This window comes from Salvelinus alpinus, chromosome 16, assembly GCF_045679555.1.
Source record: "Salvelinus alpinus chromosome 16, SLU_Salpinus.1, whole genome shotgun sequence".
Taxonomy (NCBI): Eukaryota; Metazoa; Chordata; class Actinopteri; order Salmoniformes; family Salmonidae; genus Salvelinus; species Salvelinus alpinus.
Window position 1 is genome coordinate 52978000 of NC_092101.1, and position 19951 is coordinate 52997950.

Below are 19951 nucleotides of genomic sequence, written 5' to 3' on the forward strand. Positions count from 1 at the left end.
CATCAATGCCGACCTCACTAATTCTCTTTTGGCTGAATGGAACCAAAGCTCCGCAGCAATGTTCCAACATCTAGTGGAAAGCCTTCCTAGAAGAGTGGAGACTGTTATAGCAGCAATGTTCCAACATCTAGTGGAAAGCCTTCCCAGAAGAGTGGAGACTGTTATAGCAGCAATGTTCCAACGTCTAGTGGAAAGCCTTCCCAGAAGAGTGGAGACTGTTATAGCAGCAATGTTCCAACATCTAGTGGAAAGCCTTCCCAGAAGAGTGGAGGCTGTTATAGCAGCAATGTTCCAACATCTAGTGGAAAGCCTCCCCAGAAGAGTGGAGTCTGTTATAGCAGCAATGTTCCAACGTCTAGTGGAAAGCCTTCCCAGAAGAGTGGAGACTGTTATAGCAGCAATGTTCCAACATCTAGTGGAAAGCCTTCCCAGAAGAGTGGAGGCTGTTATAGCAGCAATGTTCCAACATCTAGTGGAAAGCCTCCCCAGAAGAGTGGAGGCTGTTATAGCAGCAATGTTCCAACATCTAGTGGAAAGCCTTCCCAGAAGAGTGGAGGCTGTTATAGCAGCAATGTTCCATCATCTAGTGGAAAGCCTTCCCAGAAGAGTGGAGACTGTTATAGCACCAATGTTCCAACGTCTAGTGGAAAGCCTTCCCAGAAGAGTGGAGACTTATAGCAGCAATGTTCCAACGTCTAGTGGAAAGCCTTCCCAGAAGAGTGGAGACTGTTATAGCAGCAAAGGGGGGGACCAACTCCATATTAATGCCCATGATTTTGGAATGAGACGTTCGACAAGGTGTCCACATCCTGTTGTTCATGTAGTGTATGTGAAACCCCCCTAAGTGATGTATCTGGGGACTGACCAGATGCCTTGTGATCTGCTTCTTCTAAAATAATAATTCTCTCCCACATTAGACAACTCTTGAAGAATAGTCTTAATTTAATATATTTTTTTAAACAAGCACACAAACCTGAGAAAAGACATGCATGTACATGAGTAGGATCCTGGAGGAAAACAAAGTCATTGGCTAGAATGCGGTTTTAACCAATCAGCATTCAGGATTAGACCCACCCGTTGTATAACACAATAGAGTCTGGGACTCCCCCCCCCCCCCCATCGGGGTCCTCTTGTGACAAGATGACTCAACTATACACAGTAAAACATCACCATGTCCTTCCTAAGTTACTAGAGTAGCGAAAGATGCCAGTCTTCTGTTAAATAAATAGAATTCACGCGTGATTTAATACATACAAATCCAAAACCTTTATTTTACATTCATACATCTATAATTGTTCAATAAGTTGAATGCAGTTTTTAGTTGTTTTTTTTTACAAAAAAAAAAAAGTCCTGAAGATTTACGGCTTGAGTAATGAATCATTTGCATGTTGTAAGGTTGGTGAAAAGCCTTTTTTTTCTCCCCTTTTTATTTTATTTTTTAAATGACACACGCACACCCAAAATAAAAACTAGGACTACTAGTGCTGTCCTTGAGTTGTACCTTTTTATATAAACAGAACTGGGCTGAATGGAAAAGGAATTCAGTCACCATAGAGAAGGCACCTTCAGTACACAGTGTATGTACAAACATCTGATATACCCTTTTACTGTAGCTTCTAGTACAATGACAACTGGGAACGTTCACTTAAACAAAAAACTATAACACATCCATACAAATACATTTTGAAGCAAAAATATCTTCTTGGTTCATACCCAAAGCAAGTACCTGGAAATGCATTTTTTTTTTTTTTACATTTTAAATTCTAGATTGGTTCTGCCAGCAGAGAGCAACCCAGTGGATATAATTAGTTAATTACACAGTAGGTCACAATATTTATGACTGCAGTTGCCCTCTTCATTGATTGGTAACTATTGGCAACGGTAGTAACGTACGTACGCCTCCTCATTTTGTCTTCCTACGAGAGCAGTAGTCATTATCAAGAGTTAAAAAAAAAAAAAAAAGTTTTTTCTCTTTCCTTTCACATGAAAAGGGGGCAGATCTACATGGTATAACATGTACATCAATATATAAAAATCTATAAACAATTCAATATCTTATACAGCCAGGATAAATACAATTTATCTTTAAAATATACTGTTAACCCCGTCCCCCGTCCCCCCTCTTCAAATCGAAATGTCAATACTTTCAGAAAAGTTATTTGATATAAAATACCGTATCCTTCAACGCGATTTATGTTTACATTCCGTCCAAGCTTTTTCCTCTAACAAAATAAAGCTTTTTATATTCCTCTTAAAGCTTAAACATTTTTAACTAAATTTAAAAGAAACATACTAATATAAAGAAAAACGAAATGGACTAAGAGGTTCTACGTTCACATGTTTAGAGGAAACCCGTTTAGAACGGCGTACTCTGGCCGTATTAATGAATCACCTCTAACTCAACACAGTGTGGCACTACAATTTTGGGATGATTGTATACGTTGGGGTGTTTCAATGCCATGGTCAAGATTGGCGTCGCTCCCCCCCCCCCACCCCCCCTGCCCCCACGCCAGTTCAGCACGCCTCGGACGGGTCTGTTGGCAGCTCTGTAGTGGACATGCGGTACTGGATCTTGGTGTTGGTAATCGCTCCGTGTTTCTGTCTGAGGTGCAATCGAAGCTGACTCTTGTGGCGAAAGTGCAAGTTGCATTTCTCGCACTGAAAAAGAAAAGGAGGTTGTCTGTCTCCAATCTACCTGGTTTAACACCTCCATTTCAGTGTGAACATCAGTGACACTGACTGATAGATCACGTTGGATTGTATAGTTGGTGTACTTACATAGGGTGTCTATATAATGGTGTTATTCTACTTGCACGATAGGGTGTCTATATAATGGTGTTATGCTACTTGCATGATAGGGTGTCTATATCATGGTGTTATTCTACTTGCATGATAGGGTGTATATATAATGGTGTTATGCTACTTGCACAATAGGGTGTATATATAATGGTGTTATGCTACTTGCACTATAGGGTGTATATATAATGGTGTTATTCTACTTGCACAATAGGGTGTATATATAATGGTGTTATTCTACTTGCATGATAGGGTGTATATATAATGGTGTTATGCTACTTGCACAATAGGGTGTATATATAATGGTGTTATTCTACTTGCACGATAGGGTGTATATATAATGGTGGTATGCTACTTGCACGATAGGGTGTATATATAATGGTGTTATTCTACTTGCACGATAGGGTGTATATATAATGGTGTTATGCTACTTGCACAATAGGGTGTATATATAATGGTGTTATGCTACTTGCACAATAGGGTGTATATATAATGGTGTTATGCTACTTGCACTATAGGGTGTATATATAATGGTGTTATTCTACTTGCATGATAGGGTGTATATATAATGGTGTTATGCTACTTGCACAATAGGGTGTATATATAATGGTGTTATTCTACTTGCACGATAGGGTGTATATATAATGGTGGTATGCTACTTGCACGATAGGGTGTATATATAATGGTGGTATTCTACTTGCACGATAGGGTGTATATATAATGGTGGTATTCTACTTGCACGATAGGGTGTATATATAATGGTGTTATTCTACTTGCATGATAGGGTGTATATATAATGGTGTTATGCTACTTGCACAATAGGGTGTATATATAATGGTGTTATTCTACTTGCACAATAGGGTGTATATATAATGGTGTTATTCTACTTGCATGATAGGGTGTATATATAATGGTGTTATGCTACTTGCACAATAGGGTGTATATATAATGGTGTTATTCTACTTGCACGATAGGGTGTATATATAATGGTGGTGTGCTACTTGCACGATAGGGTGTATATATAATGGTGGTATTCTACTTGCACGATAGGGTGTATATATAATGGTGGTATTCTACTTGCACGATAGGGTGTATAGATAATGGTGTTATTCTACTTGCATGATAGGGTGTATAGATAATGGTGTTATGCTACTTGCATGATAGGGTGTATATAATGGTGTTATTCTACTTGTATGATAGGGTGTCTATATAATGGTGTTATGCTACTTGCATGATAGGGTGTCTATATCATGGTGTTATTCTACTTGCATGATAGGGTGTATATATAATGGTGTTATGCTACTTGCATGATAGGGTGTATATATAATGGTGTTATTCTACTTGTATGATAGGGTGTATATATAATGGTGTTATGCTACTTGCATGATAGGGTGTATATATAATGGTGTTATTCTACTTGCATGATAGGGTGTATATATCATGGTGTTATTCTACTTGTATGATAGGGTGTATATATCATGGTGTTATGCTACTTGCATGATAGGGTGTATATATAATGGTGTCATTCTACTTGCATGATAGGGTGTATATATAATGGTGTTATTCTACTTGCATGATAGGGTGTGTATATAATGGTGTTATGCTACTTGCATGATAGGGTGTATATATCATGGTGTTATGCTACTTGTATGATAGGGTGTATATATCATGGTGTTATGCTACTTGCATGATAGGGTGTATATATAATGGTGTTATGCTACTTGCATGATAGGGTGTATATATAATGGTGTTATGCTACTTGCATGATAATGTGTATATAATGATGTTATGCTACTTGCATGATAGGGTGTATATATAATGGTGTTATGCTACTTGCATGATAGGGTGTATATATAATGGTGTTGTGCTACTTGCATGATAGGGTGTATAGATAATGGTGTTGTGCTACTTGCATGATATGGTGTATAGATAATGGTGTTATTCTACTTGCATGATAGGGTGTATAGATAATGGTGTTATGCTACTTGCATGATAGGGTGTATATATAATGGTGTTATGCTACTTGCATGATAGGGTGTATAGATAATGGTGTTATTCTACTTGCATGATAGGGTGTATAGATAATGGTGTTATGCTACTTGCATGATAGGGTGTATATATAATGGTGTCATGCTACTTGCATGATAGGGTGTATATAATGGTGTTATTCTACTTGTATGATAGGGTGTATATATCATGGTGTTATCCTACTTGCATGATAGGGTGTCTATATCATGGTGTTATGCTACTTGCATGATAGGGTGTATATATCATGGTGTCATACTACTTGCATGATAGGGTGTATATATAATGGTGTCAATCTACTTGCATGATAGGGTGTATATATAATGGTGTTATTCTACTTGCATGATAGGGTGTATATATAATGGTGTTATTCTACTTGCATGATAGGGTGTATATATAATGGTGTTATGCTACTTGCATGATAGGGTGTATATATAATGGTGTTATGCTACTTGTATGATAGGTTGTATATATCATGGTTTCATGCTACTTGCATGATAGGGTGTATATATAATGGTGTCATTCTACTTGCATGATAGGGTGTATATATAATGGTGTTATTCTACTTGCATGATAGGGTGTATATATAATGGTGTTATGCTACTTGCATAATAGGGTGTATATATAATGGTGTTATGCTACGTGCATGATAGGGTGTATATATAATGGTGTCATTCTACTTGCATGATAGGGTGTATATATAATGGTGTTATTCTACTTGCATGATAGGGTGTATATATAATGGTGTTACTCTACTTGCATGATAGGGTGTATATAATCGTGTTACTCTACTTGCATGATAGGGTGTATAGATAATGGTGTTATTCTACTTGCATGATAGGGTGTATATATAATGGTGTCATTCTACTTGCATGATAGGGTGTATATATAATGGTGTCATTCTACTTGCATGATAGGGTGTATATATAATGGTGTTATTCTACTTGCATGATAGGGTGTATATATAATGGTGTTATTCTACTTGCATGATAGGGTGTATATATAATGGTGTTATGCTACTTGCATGATAGGGTGTATATATAATGGTGTTATTCTACTTGTATGATAGGGTGTATATATCATGGTGTCATGCTACTTGCATGATAGGGTGTATATATAATGGTGTCATTCTACTTGCATGATAGGGTGTATATATAATGGTGTTATTCTACTTGCATGATAGGGTGTATATATAATGGTGTTATGCTACGTGCATGATAGGGTGTATATATAATGGTGTCATTCTACTTGCATGATAGGGTGTATATATAATGGTGTTATTCTACTTGCATGATAGGCTGTATATATAATGGTGTTACTCTACTTGCATGATAGGGTGTATATAATGGTGTTACTCTACTTGCATGATAGGGTGTATAGATAATGGTGTTAATCTACTTGCATGATAGGGTGTATAGATGGTGTTATGCTACTTGCACGATAATGTGTATATAATGGTGTTATGCTACTTGCATGATAATGTGTATATATTGATGTTATGCTACTTGCATGATAGGGTATATATAATGGTGTCATGCTACTTGCATGATAGGGTGTATATAATGGTGTCATTCTACTTGCATGATAGGGTGTATATAATGGTGTTATTCTACTTGCATGATAGGGTGTATATATAATGGTGTTATTCTACTTGTATGATAGGGTGTATATATAATGGTGTTATGCTACTTGCATGATAGGGTGTATATATAATGGTGTTATTCTACTTGCATGATAGGGTGTATATATCATGGTGTTATTCTACTTGTATGATAGGGTGTATATATCATGGTGTTATGCTACTTGCATGATAGGGTGTATATATAATGGTGTCATTCTACTTGCATGATAGGGTGTATATATAATGGTGTTATTCTACTTGCATGATAGGGTGTGTATATAATGGTGTTATGCTACTTGCATGATAGGGTGTATATATCATGGTGTTATGCTACTTGTATGATAGGGTGTATATATCATGGTGTTATGCTACTTGCATGATAGGGTGTATATATAATGGTGTTATGCTACTTGCATGATAGGGTGTATATATAATGGTGTTATGCTACTTGCATGATAATGTGTATATAATGATGTTATGCTACTTGCATGATAGGGTGTATATATAATGGTGTTATGCTACTTGCATGATAGGGTGTATATATAATGGTGTTGTGCTACTTGCATGATAGGGTGTATAGATAATGGTGTTGTGCTACTTGCATGATAGGGTGTATAGATAATGGTGTTATTCTACTTGCATGATAGGGTGTATAGATAATGGTGTTATGCTACTTGCATGATAGGGTGTATATATAATGGTGTTATGCTACTTGCATGATAGGGTGTATAGATAATGGTGTTATTCTACTTGCATGATAGGGTGTATAGATAATGGTGTTATGCTACTTGCATGATAGGGTGTATAGATAATGGTGTCATGCTATTTGCATGATAGGGTGTATATAATGGTGTTATTCTACTTGTATGATAGGGTGTATATATCATGGTGTTATCCTACTTGCATGATAGGGTGTCTATATCATGGTGTTATGCTACTTGCATGATAGGGTGTATATATCATGGTGTCATACTACTTGCATGATAGGGTGTATATATAATGGTGTCAATCTACTTGCATGATAGGGTGTATATATAATGGTGTTATTCTACTTGCATGATAGGGTGTATATATAATGGTGTTATTCTACTTGCATGATAGGGTGTATATATAATGGTGTTATGCTACTTGCATGATAGGGTGTATATATAATGGTGTTATGCTACTTGTATGATAGGTTGTATATATCATGGTTTCATGCTACTTGCATGATAGGGTGTATATATAATGGTGTCATTCTACTTGCATGATAGGGTGTATATATAATGGTGTTATTCTACTTGCATGATAGGGTGTATATATAATGGTGTTATGCTACTTGCATAATAGGGTGTATATATAATGGTGTTATGCTACGTGCATGATAGGGTGTATATATAATGGTGTCATTCTACTTGCATGATAGGGTGTATATATAATGGTGTTATTCTACTTGCATGATAGGGTGTATATATAATGGTGTTACTCTACTTGCATGATAGGGTGTATATAATGGTGTTACTCTACTTGCATGATAGGGTGTTTAGATAATGGTGTTATTCTACTTGCATGATAGGGTGTATATATAATGGTGTTATGCTACTTGCATGATAGGGTGTATATATAATGGTGTTACTCTACTTGCATGATAGGGTGTATATATAATGGTGTTATTCTACTTGCATGATAGGGTGTATATATAATGGTGTTATTCTACTTGCATGATAGGGTGTATATATAATGGTGTTATGCTACTTGCATGATAGGGTGTATATATAATGGTGTTATTCTACTTGTATGATAGGGTGTATATATCATGGTGTCATGCTACTTGCATGATAGGGTGTATATATAATGGTGTCATTCTACTTGCATGATAGGGTGTATATATAATGGTGTTATTCTACTTGCATGATAGGGTGTATATATAATGGTGTTATGCTACGTGCATGATAGGGTGTATATATAATGGTGTCATTCTACTTGCATGATAGGGTGTATATATAATGGTGTTATTCTACTTGCATGATAGGGTGTATATATAATGGTGTTACTCTACTTGCATGATAGGGTGTATATAATGGTGTTACTCTACTTGCATGATAGGGTGTATAGATAATGGTGTTAATCTACTTGCATGATAGGGTGTATAGATGGTGTTATGCTACTTGCATGATAATGTGTATATAATGGTGTTATGCTACTTGCATGATAATGTGTATATATTGATGTTATGCTACTTGCATGATAGGGTATATATAATGGTGTCATTCTACTTGCATGATAGGGTGTATATAATGGTGTCATTCTACTTGCATGATAGGGTGTATATAATGGTGTTATTCTACTTGCATGATATGGTGTATATATAATGGTGTTATTCTACTTGCATGATAGGGTGTATATATAATGGTGTTATGCTACTTGCATAATAGGGTGTATATATAATGGTGTCATGCTACGTGCATGATAGGGTGTATATATAATGGTGTCATTCTACTTGCATGATAGGGTGTATATATAATGGTGTTATTCTACTTGCATGATAGGGTGTATATATAATGGTGTTACTCTACTTGCATGATAGGGTGTATATAATGGTGTTACTCTACTTGCATGATAGGGTGTATAGATAATGGTGTTATTCTACTTGCATGATAGGGTGTATAGATGGTGTTATGCTACTTGCATGATAATGTGCATATAATGGTGTTATACTACTTGCATGATAATGTGTATATATTGATGTTATGCTACTTGCATGATAGGGTATATATAATGGTGTCATGCTACTTGCATGATAGGGTGTATATAATGGTGTCATTCTACTTGCATGATAGGGTGTATATAATGGTGTCATTCTACTTGCATGATAGGGTGTATATAATGGTGTCATTCTACTTGCATGATAGGGTGGATATAATGGTGTCAATCTACTTGCATGATAGGGTGTATATAATGGTGTCATTCTACTTACATGATAGGGTGTATATAATGGTGTCATTCTACTTGCATGATAGGGTGTATATAATGGTGTCATTCTACTTGCATGATAGGGTGTATATAATGGTGTCATTCTACTTGCATGATAGGGTGTATATAATGGTGTCATTCTACTTACATGATAGGGTGTATATATAATGGTGTATATAATGGTGTCATTCTACTTACATGATAGGGTGTATATAATGGTGTTATGCTACTTGCATGATAGGGTGTATATATAATGGTGTATATAATGGTGTTATTCTACTTACATGATAGGGCTTTTCTCCTGTGTGAATGCGCAGGTGACTCTTCAGCGTCTGCAGGTGACGGAAGCGCGTTCCGCAGATCTCGCACGGGTACGGCTTCTCCCCGGTGTGGATCAGCACGTGGGCACGGAGATGGGCGACCTGACGACGACAACAACACGAGACTACTGGGTCGGTGTGGTGGTGAGTTGTATTTTACGAAGACTATGATGATGAAGAAATGGGGGGGGGAAACAGAAATGGGGGGGGGATGTGCAGCATAGCAGTGGTATTACCCCCTCCCCCCCCCCAGACTAGCCCTCCGTTGAAAAGAGAGGGGAATTCTGCTCACCTGCACGAATCGAGCTCCACACGTCTCACATCTGTATGGCTTTTCTCCTGAGTGGATACGAGTGTGGGTCTTGAGGTTAGCTGGTCTGTTGAACTGAGCGCCACAGGTGTTGCAGCGATACGGCTTCTCTCCTGTAACGCAACGACATACAACAACAACAACATCAACAACAACAAAAAACACACAGAACAAACGGTTAGCCAGTTAGAAAAATATTTAGTGGACAGAGCAGTTAACGTTGTGTTATATTAATATTGCTTCTGATGTACCGGTGTGGACTGTCTTGTGGCTGGCGAGGTTTCCTTTATAGCGGAAAGCAGCCTGACAGCGGTCACACTTGTATGGCTTATCACTGTGGGCCTGCAGCATGTGGCGCTTCAGGGCTCCGTCGTCAGCAAACTTGGAGTCGCATTCGTTACAAAAGAAAGTACCATTTTCTGTAAGGAGAAGCATTAGGTCAACTAATGAATACGTCAAGATTTAGTGGTGCTTCATTCGTGCTCAAGAAAGTGTTCTGTATAAAGCAACAAGCAGCTAAGTTTCCCTCTTGTCCATGAGGTGTTTTTGTCTGTCTCGCAAATGGCCATCATATTTCCTTACATTCACATCTGTTATCTTAATTTGATCACGGTTTGACGCAGAGTATTTTCCTGTGCAGAAAGGAAATTCAAATTGTAGTGTAGTTTAAAAGGTTTAAAAAGGCTTCTAAAGTTTGTCATTTCTACGTTTAAAAAAATGTCAGAAAGTAGTGCACTAGTTTCCCTATATAGGGCTCTGCTGAAAAGTAGTGCACTAGTTTCCCTATAAAGGGCTCTGCTGAAAAGTAGTGCACTAGTTTCCCTATAAAGGGCTCTGCTGAAAAGTAGTGCGCTAGATAGGGAATAGGGTGCCATTTGCGACTCATTCCGGTGTTTTAAAAAGCAGCGTGTACTCACCACAGCTGGAGTCGGAGTACTCAGAGTGTAACTCTGACATCATCTCCTCCGCTAAACAGGAAGCCGGGGTGTTGGGACACACTTCAGAGTGCTGCGGGGGCGGGGCACCGCAGGAGGTGCACTTTAAGTGGCTGATGTAGAGAGAGGAGTGGTTGTTAGAGCTCCTCTGTGATCTCTCCAGAGCTCTGGAGACACTAAACAAACGGCTGTGTGTCAAACATCATTCCTCCACACAACGATACAGCCGCAAGACAAGGAGGGGGGGGGGGGGGGGGGCAGAAAGAAAGGCTACAGGTGACAGTTGGAAGGCAGTCGTCTAGGGCCCTGTCGTGATGGTAGAAAATGCTTTAGAAAGGTATGAAATGGGCCGGATGGCGGACAGAAAGGTGCACCGTGGAGAGCTTCATTGAGAAATACTTTGAATGGCAATTTCTTTCTTTTTTTAAATACATCTCTACCACTTTTCAATTCATGAAAAGGAAAACAAAAGCATCTTAAAGAGAGAAATCCCTAAAGTCCTACAACACTGCCCCCCCCCCCCCCCCATCAACGTGGGAACAATCAAGCGTTTATGTTACAAGTTGTAGCTCAGTGTTTGATTCGTCCAGTATGACTGTAGATTTTACCTGTTGATGATGTTGTTGAGTCGGGAGGCCTGTGGAACAAGCAGGTCCTCTCCATGCTCGCTGATGTTGGCGTTGGCCTGCGGGTCCAGGTGCTCGGAGTCTGAGGGCTGGGGGTAAGGGGGCAGTCCCAGGCGCTGAGGGGAGCGGACCCCCGTCTCCTGCAGCCCAGTATCCTCCTCCTTGGTGGCGCTCTGGTTCAGAACTATGAACTTGTACTTCTTCCAGTTGCGTGCCTTGGGATCCTGGCTGCCCTGTAGGGGCTGGGCACCACACCGGCCAGCCTGGGAGAGACCTGCATTCTTACTGCTGCTGGACTCGGTGGGGGAGTTAGGCTGGCAGTCAGATTTGAGGGGGCTCTGAGGGCTACTCATCAGGCCCTTCCGTCCGGCTGAGGAGATCCCCAGAGGGTAGTGCTGCTGGCTCGTGTCTTCTTCTGTCGTCTGAGGACCGTGCTCCTTAACCAGAACCACCATCTGCTGCTTGTGGCCCGCCGTGGCAAACGCTCTCTTCCTGGAGCCTCCCACCCCACCAGCCTGGCTGACCCCTCCGTCATGGCTCTCCTTCCTCATCTCCTCGTCCCTGGAGGAGACGAAGCTGGCTGTATGGTGGATGTTGGCCGAGCCCCCGCTCACCGCCCGGCTGTAATCAACCCTCATGGCGCTGCTCGTGTCCGAACAGTGCTTGTGGTGGATCCCGCCTTTAGAGAAGTCAGCGAAGTTGTTTTTGCCGTCTGTCAGCTTGCAGAGAGGAAAAGGCAGCCCCTGCACGGGGAACTGACCGTAGAGGTGGTAGTTGCTGGGGGAATTGACCCCATTGAACATGCTGGAGCCGTAGGGCCTCCCGTCTCTGTAGGGGCCGACCCGGCCGGGCAGGTTGTCGACCACATCGTGGGGCCGGTATGCACGGACGCCCTGAGGTAAAAGCAAAGGGCTGACCAAGAACTCATCTCTAGGCAGCTTGTTGGCCTGGCCAGGGTCACTGAAGAGGAAGAAGAGGAGGAAGAGTGAGAAGACAGAAAACAAGGCAGACAGATACCAGAAACATATGCTACATTCCTTTCCTGTCCACATAAATTACACACCAATGTATTTCTCTGCTGTGCTCGCCTCTTGACAGGTCCTCATTTGCAAATAGGAATATCTTCTTAATTGAGAGAGACAGACCAACGTAAGGGTGCAGGGCCGGCGGCCATCTTATCGCCTCCGACCACAGAACATCACCTGTAATGTTGTATTCATTTCACCACACCCAGCAGGTGATCTTACTGGTAAAACCGTGTATAAAGCCAAGTTATCGTTACTCATTGTGTATTTATACCTCATGTTATTACTGTTTTTAATATCTGCATTTCACTGTCAGTCTATACCTGTTCTTTACAAAGCATGTGACAAATACAATTTGATTATAAGTTGAGTCTTCCTTCTTACATCACCCACCCCCCCCCCTCCCTCCCTGTCCCGTCGTCCAAATACCTGGATTTGATGAATCTGTGGCAGGTGTCTACAACGTGATCCATCTGTAGGTAGATGGCTGTGTTCAAGATAGCCATGATCAGAGTCTCCTTCAGCGTCAGTCTAGAGGTGTACATGAACTCCAGCAGGACGGCAAACCCCTCGGGATCCACCTTGGGGTCCAGACTGATGGCATTCAGGTTACACTTCAGGGAGTCCGTAAATATAGTGTAGAACAACCCACTAGAAAGAAAGAAAGAAAGAAAGAGAGAGAGGGAGAGAAAGCATCGTGTTCAGTACAGTGACAGACTGTCCAGTGTCTGTGTTCTTTTGCCCATCTTAATCTTTACTTTTCTTTTAGTCTGTTTCTCAAACTAGACACTAATGTAAACTCAGCAACAACAAAAACATCCTCTCACTGTCAACTGCGTTTATTTTCAGCATACTTAACATGTGTAAATATTTGTATGAACATAACAAGATTCAACAACTGAGACAAACTGAACAAGTTCCACAGACATGTGACTAACAGAAATGGAATAATGTGTCCCTGAACAAAGGGTGGGTCAAAATCAAAAGTAACAGTCAGTATCTGGTGTGGCCACCAGCTACATTAAGTACTGCAGTGCATCTCCTCCTCATGGACTGCACCAGATTTGCCAGTTCTTGCTGTGAGATGTTACCCCACTCTTCCACCAAGGCACCTGCAAGTTCCCGGACATTTCTGGGGGGGAATGGCCCTAGCCCTCACCCTCCGATCCAACAGGTCACAGACATGCTCAATGGGATTGAGATCCGGGCTCTTCACTGGCCATGGCAGAACACTGACATTCCTGTCTTACAGGAAATCACCCACAGAACGAGCAGCATGGCTGGTGGCATTGTCATGCTGGAGGGTCATGTCAGGATGAGCCTGCAGGAAGGGTACCACATGAGGGAGGAGGATGTCTTCCCTGTAACGCACAGCGTTGAGATTGCCTGCAATGACAACAAGCTCAGTCCGATGATGCTGTGACACACCGCCCCAGACCATGACGGACCCTCCACCTCCAAATCGATCCCGCTTTTTCTTGCTGAGTTTACTTGTCCTCTTCTCAGTTGTGCACCGGGGCCTCCCACTCTTTCTATTCTGGTTAGAGCCAGTTTGCGCTGTTCTGTGAAGGGAGTGGTACACAGCGTTGTACGAGATCTTCCATTTCTTAGCAATTTCTCACATGGAATAGCCTTCATTTCTCAGAACAAGAATCGAACCCACAAATGCTGATGCTCCAGATACTCAACTAGTCTAAAGAAGGCCAGTTTTATTGCTTCTTTAATCAGAACAACAGTTTTCAGCTGTGCTAACATAATTGCAAAAGGGTTTTCTAATGATCAGTTAGCCTTTTAAAATGATAAACTTGGATTAGCTAACACAACGTGCCATTGGAACACAGGAGTGATGGTTGCTGATAATGGGCCTCTGTATGCCTATGTAGATATTCCATTAAAATCAGCCGTTTCCAACTACAGTAGTCATTTACAACATGAACAATGTCTACACTGTATTTCTGATCAATTTGATGTTATTTTAAATGGACAAATAATGTGCTTTTCTTTAAAAAACAAGGACATTTTCAAAGTGACCACAAACTTTTGAACAGTAGTGTATGTCTCAAAAGTAACTTGTAATTGCTAAATTATACTTAAGTATAACAAGTAAAATTATATATAATTTCAAATTCCTTATATTAAACAAACCAGACGGCACCATTTTCTTGTTTTGTTTATTTACGGGTAGCCAGGGGCACCCTCAATCAGTTACAAAGCAAGATTTGTATTTAGTGACTCAGATCAGACTCAGACCAGAGCAGAGGCAGTAGTGATGACCAGGGATGTTCTCTGTTTAGTGAGTCCTCCAGATCAGAGGCAGTAGTGATGACCAGGGATGTTCTCTGTTTAGTGAGTCCTCCAGATCAGAGGCAGTAGAGATGACCAGGGATGTTCTCTGTTTAGTGAGTCCTCCAGATCAGAGGCAGTAGGGACGACCAGGGATGTTCTCTGTTTAGTGAGTTCGCCAGATCAGAGGCAGTAGGGATGACCAGGGATGTTCTCTGTTTAGTGAGTCCTCCAGATCAGAGGCAGTAGGGATGACCAGGGATGTTCTCTGTTTAGTGAGTCCTCCAGATCAGAGGCAGTAGGGATGACCTGGGATGTTCTCTGTTTAGTGAGTCCTCCAGATCAGAGGCGGTAGGGACGACCAGGAATTGTTTTCTTGATAAGTGCGTGAATTAGACCATTATAATCTCTTGCTAAGCATTCAAAAACTTTTTTATCCATATATTTTCCCTGTCACCCAGAAGTACATTATTTTCTTTAGGAATGTAGTTAAGTAAAAGTAGTAAAAAAATATATAAATAGTAAAGTACAGTACAGATAACCACCCAAAAAACTACACTGAACAAAAATATAAAACGTAACATTTAGTGTTGGTTTCATGTTTCTTGAGCTTTAACAAAAGAGCCCAGAAAAATTCCAGACGCACAAAAAGCTCTCTACAATGTGCACACGTGTGTTTACATCTCTGTTAGTGAGCATTTGTCCTTTACCAAGATAATCCATCCACCTGACAGGTGTGGCATATCAAGAAGCTGATTAAACAGCATGATCATTACACAGGTGCACCTTGTGCTGGGGACAAAAGACAAACGAGCGTTTACGAAGTAGGATCACATCTGTTACTGGTGCCGAGACCCGTCTAGTCTTCGTGAGACATCTGTTACCTATGGGACCTGGTCGGAAGTAGTGCACTATGTAGGGGAACAGAGTGCGCTATGTAGGGGAAGTGAGTGCGCTATGTAGGGGAACAGAGTGCGCTATGTAGGGGAACAGAGTGCGCTATGTAGGGGAACAGAGTGCGCTATGTAGGGGAACAGAGTGCGCTATGTAGGGGAACAGAGTGCGCTATGTAGGGGAACAGAGTGCGCTATGTAGGGGAACAGAGTGCGCTATGTAGGGGAACAGAGTGCGCTATGTAGGGGAACAGAGTGCGCTATGTAGGGGAACAGAGTGCGCTATGTAGGGGAACAGAGTGCGCTATGTAGGGGAACAGAGTGCGCTATGTAGGGGAACAGAGTGCGCTATGTAGGGGAACAGAGTACCAGTTGGGATGCCATCTAAGAGTCACGTGAACACAACACACCTGCAGGCCATGAGGACAGTCTTGTGGGCACGGAACTGCTGTCTGTTGACCAGGATGGTGACATCTGTGAGGATGTCCCGGCTCCGTAGCCGGTTGAGATTCAGCAGTACGTCGCTGGCGTGACGCGTGAATTGGATACAGCTGTCTGCTGAGCAAGCCATCTTGTCAAGCTCTGGCGGGGGAAAAAAACACAAACACAAAAAAACAAGTACAACAAATTGTAGTCAGAGTCATGGATAGACATACAAAAGGGTTATATACAGCTCCGATACTGGTTAATCATCATATAAGTAGTATCCTGGTGGTGAAACCCCGGGGGAAATATGAACCAAATTGCAGGGCTCTCTAACCATGTTCCACAAAACTACCCTGCTGTAGGGTTAGTTAGTTATAACTAACTAGTTATAACTAACCCGATTCAGCTTGTCGACCAGCTAATCATTACAATCAGGTGTGTTAGGGTTGGAGTGAAAACCTACAAGAAGGCTCTCTAGAAACAGCGTTGAATAAAATGAATATAGAGATAGATACTTTAAAATGTAACCTTTATTTAATCAGGCAAGTCAGTTAACAACAAATTCTTATACAAGATAAAGCATGGCAACTTTTATGAAGGCTGGGGTGATTGTTATTTTGCACTTGTTTATATGTGTTGGTTATTCTAAGAATAGAAATGTCACCATCCTCACCACTACTGTCTGATTGCAGTGTGACTTTTCAGCCACTAGGCGGCACCATTCAACAGAGTAAATAAACTACGGCGCTTTCAACTAACATTTTCTGGGCGGCCACACTTGTTCCCGAATGTGGGATAACACTTGATTTACTTATTGCTGGCACTCAAACATGAATTTAGAAGATTATATATATATATATATATAATGAATATATATATTTTTAAAACCTGAACCCTTATTCAATAAAAGTAAACTCAAGCATTCTGCAGTAACATACTGGTTCTGTATGGTGTTTGGTTCTGTGGCAGCAGCCTAGCCTACATGATGTAATGTCTCATAGCAGCACACGGTCATTCGGGCATGGAAACGTAGTGTGGGAACAGTTCGTGATATATAGTTGAGAAATGCAAGCACCAGGTGTATGAGTAGCCTACACCGTGTCATCACAACACACCCAACTTTGCCACACAGGCTTTTGACGTATTGTAAGGGGATGTGTCCAACCTGGACTCAGGGTTAGACATAACAAAGTAAAGGTAAATCTGGGCCACACGCCAATTAGTACGATATGTTACGTTTTGAGAGATATTTATTAGTTGATGTCCATCATTTTTGTATGATGTGTTACGAATTGCAATTTGTTGTGGCTAACGTTAGCTAGGTGGCTAACATTAGCTAGGCTGTTGGTTAGGGTTAAGGGAAGGGTTAGCTATCATGCTAAGTAGTTGAAAAGTGTTCTAATTAGCTAAAATTGTTTGTGATGACATTCAAACATGCGCAACCTTTGGGTTTCTGGATGTTTGTGTTACCCACCCAACCACTCTTTTTTGCCTTATGTAACCTTCTGTTTTATGGAACCATGCGCAGCATATCATACTCATTTACGTGTCCTGGATTTACGTTTACTATGTTACGTCTAGACTAGGAAACCAGGCTGGCGTGTCTTTAAATAATATGTCTGTGCCATCTGGGCATTTCTTACGTGTTGAACATTCCGTATTGGATTGGAACTTGATTATTTTCTCGCCCTCTGAACCAACAACACACGCCAAAGACGTAGCCTTCATTTTCCCGCTATATCGTTAATAAACAACCCCTAGTCTATCACTAACTCTTACTTATTAACAATGGACAAAACAGTTTGAGCATATTCCGGACAAAAGTTGGCAGATGTAAATGTACTGTTGACTGCCAGAGAACATTTGAATGATTATAGTATAGTAGTAATGATAATAATAGTAGTAATAATAATAATAAACCTAGTTTACATTTTTTTTAAATGCATTTAACGGTAGATTAAACGGCAAAAAATTATCCATAAACTTAAAAATATGATACGTCAAATTATACCACAAGATGTCATCAATTTACTGTAGACGTTTATACGTCTGATCATTAATATATTAGCCTAGAAGTGTGTTTGATCTTTAGCGATATAAATAGCGGGTAGTCAGACGCAGGAGAACACGTTATGGCAATAACACAACGCAATCCAGAAGACTTCAGCATATTTTGAAAACACTTTTGGCATAGTTTATGTTTCAACTACAGTCTGCGAATTTCAAACGGGTAATTTACTACAAGCCTCAGTCTTTCCGTCCAACCCCCATGTAATAAATTGTTAAACTGTCAGTTTCTTCACGTGGAACAACATGTGGATCCAAACCGGTTCAATAACACCCAAACACATTGAACACAGATGTAGCACTCTCTGTCTCAACCCCATGTCTCAGGCTGTCACTTGACTCCTCCCGATATGAACTTTAAATAAAGAATCTATACACAGGTTGAAGTAACCACGGTTTTCATATATAGGCTATAACCCAGCTACGACTACTGATTTAGCGACACATGTCATATCAGACCAATTTTGTCATTTATTTTCAGTTATTCACTTTTCAATCACATTCATATATAGTAACTTTTGTCGCTCTTCTTCATAGCCTACATTCAGACCCTTAGCCTAGCTAGGCCTACACTTCAACAATGCTGTTTTACACAGACTCCTTGCATTGAAGCTTAGCAATCAAATAACAGTTGTATTGCATCTGCTAAGCACTCAATTACTGCAACATTGTAGCTGTTAATCACTCCATTCAATGCGACATTGTATCGGTTGAAGTCATTCTGCCTAAAGTCACACGCTCCCCTGGCTCCAGACAGATCGCATGCAGGTACAAACGTGCGCATATGCTGGTCTGTGCAGCAGCGGAACGCTACAAACTACAAACAACAAGATTTCCGTGGAGGAGGCGGGGGGGTAACCGCGAGACAAGACGATCAATATCTCGTGCAACCAGATCCCGATGTGCTCGTTCAGTACCGATTGTTCAATTTGACTTTTCTCCCCCCTCCTAGACATCTAAAACAATGCATAGCATAACAGCCTTGACACACATACCCCTGTCTATCTGCCACAAGCCCGACACACATACCCCTGCCTATCTGCCACAAGCCCGACAGACACACTTGTGCAAGTTAGGCTATTTAATTATGCCTGTGGGAATCACGTTATAAATAAACAAAATAATGTATGTGTACACCGCTGTTATTAATACAATGACAATTAGGTGAACACAGTTGCAAAATCCACCCAGGTTAGAGCTCTACTTAGGTTTGCTAAGAATATATAGAAGGCAACACTTCAAACTGAACAACCGGTTTGTTGTTAGACTGACTAGTGTGCTGGAATACTAACAGAATAAGCACGTAATCTAATTTCTGTTTTGCGATCAGCACAGTACATTAAAAAAAAGCCTCTACTGTCAAACCGACACAAGGCGACCAGAGCTGTAGAGAGTGAAGGGAGGACAGCGAAATATTATACAGACAGAAGCTATGTCAAGAGCAGATGTCACCCGCCAAAGAATGCGCTCAAACCCGTCCACCCTACACCTTCAAAAATCACATTATAAAACACATTCAGAAACACACCAACACCTGCAATAAAGAGCACAACTTCGCGCCAAATTACATAGGAAAAAAGGAATAAAAAAAAAAAAATCACCTGGTATTGCTTTCCTAGAAACTTCTTGCATCACCACTTCTAAGAACCCCCAGTTCTAAGAATCAGAGGAG

General features: G+C 40.6%; 1 protein-coding gene across 2 annotated transcripts; it reads right to left on the minus strand.

Moving 5' to 3' along the window:
• Nucleotides 1-1242: 1242 nt before the first annotated feature.
• On the minus strand, nucleotides 1243-19944 carry LOC139541678 (B-cell lymphoma 6 protein-like). Of its 2 annotated transcripts, none has more exons than XM_071346602.1 (9): nucleotides 19881-19944; nucleotides 16197-16368; nucleotides 13040-13261; nucleotides 11568-12545; nucleotides 10942-11072; nucleotides 10276-10443; nucleotides 10007-10137; nucleotides 9679-9816; nucleotides 1243-2658 (listed from the first exon to the last, which is right to left on the minus strand). In XM_071346602.1, the coding sequence occupies exons 1-9, from the start codon at nucleotides 19909-19911 to the stop codon at nucleotides 2515-2517; spliced, it is 2115 nt and encodes a 704-aa protein (XP_071202703.1). In that variant the 5' UTR covers nucleotides 19912-19944; the 3' UTR covers nucleotides 1243-2514. The 2 variants fall into 2 exon arrangements, with proteins under 2 accessions (XP_071202703.1, XP_071202702.1); XM_071346601.1 differs by having other exon boundaries at nucleotides 10942-11135.
• Nucleotides 19945-19951: the final 7 nt, after the last annotated feature.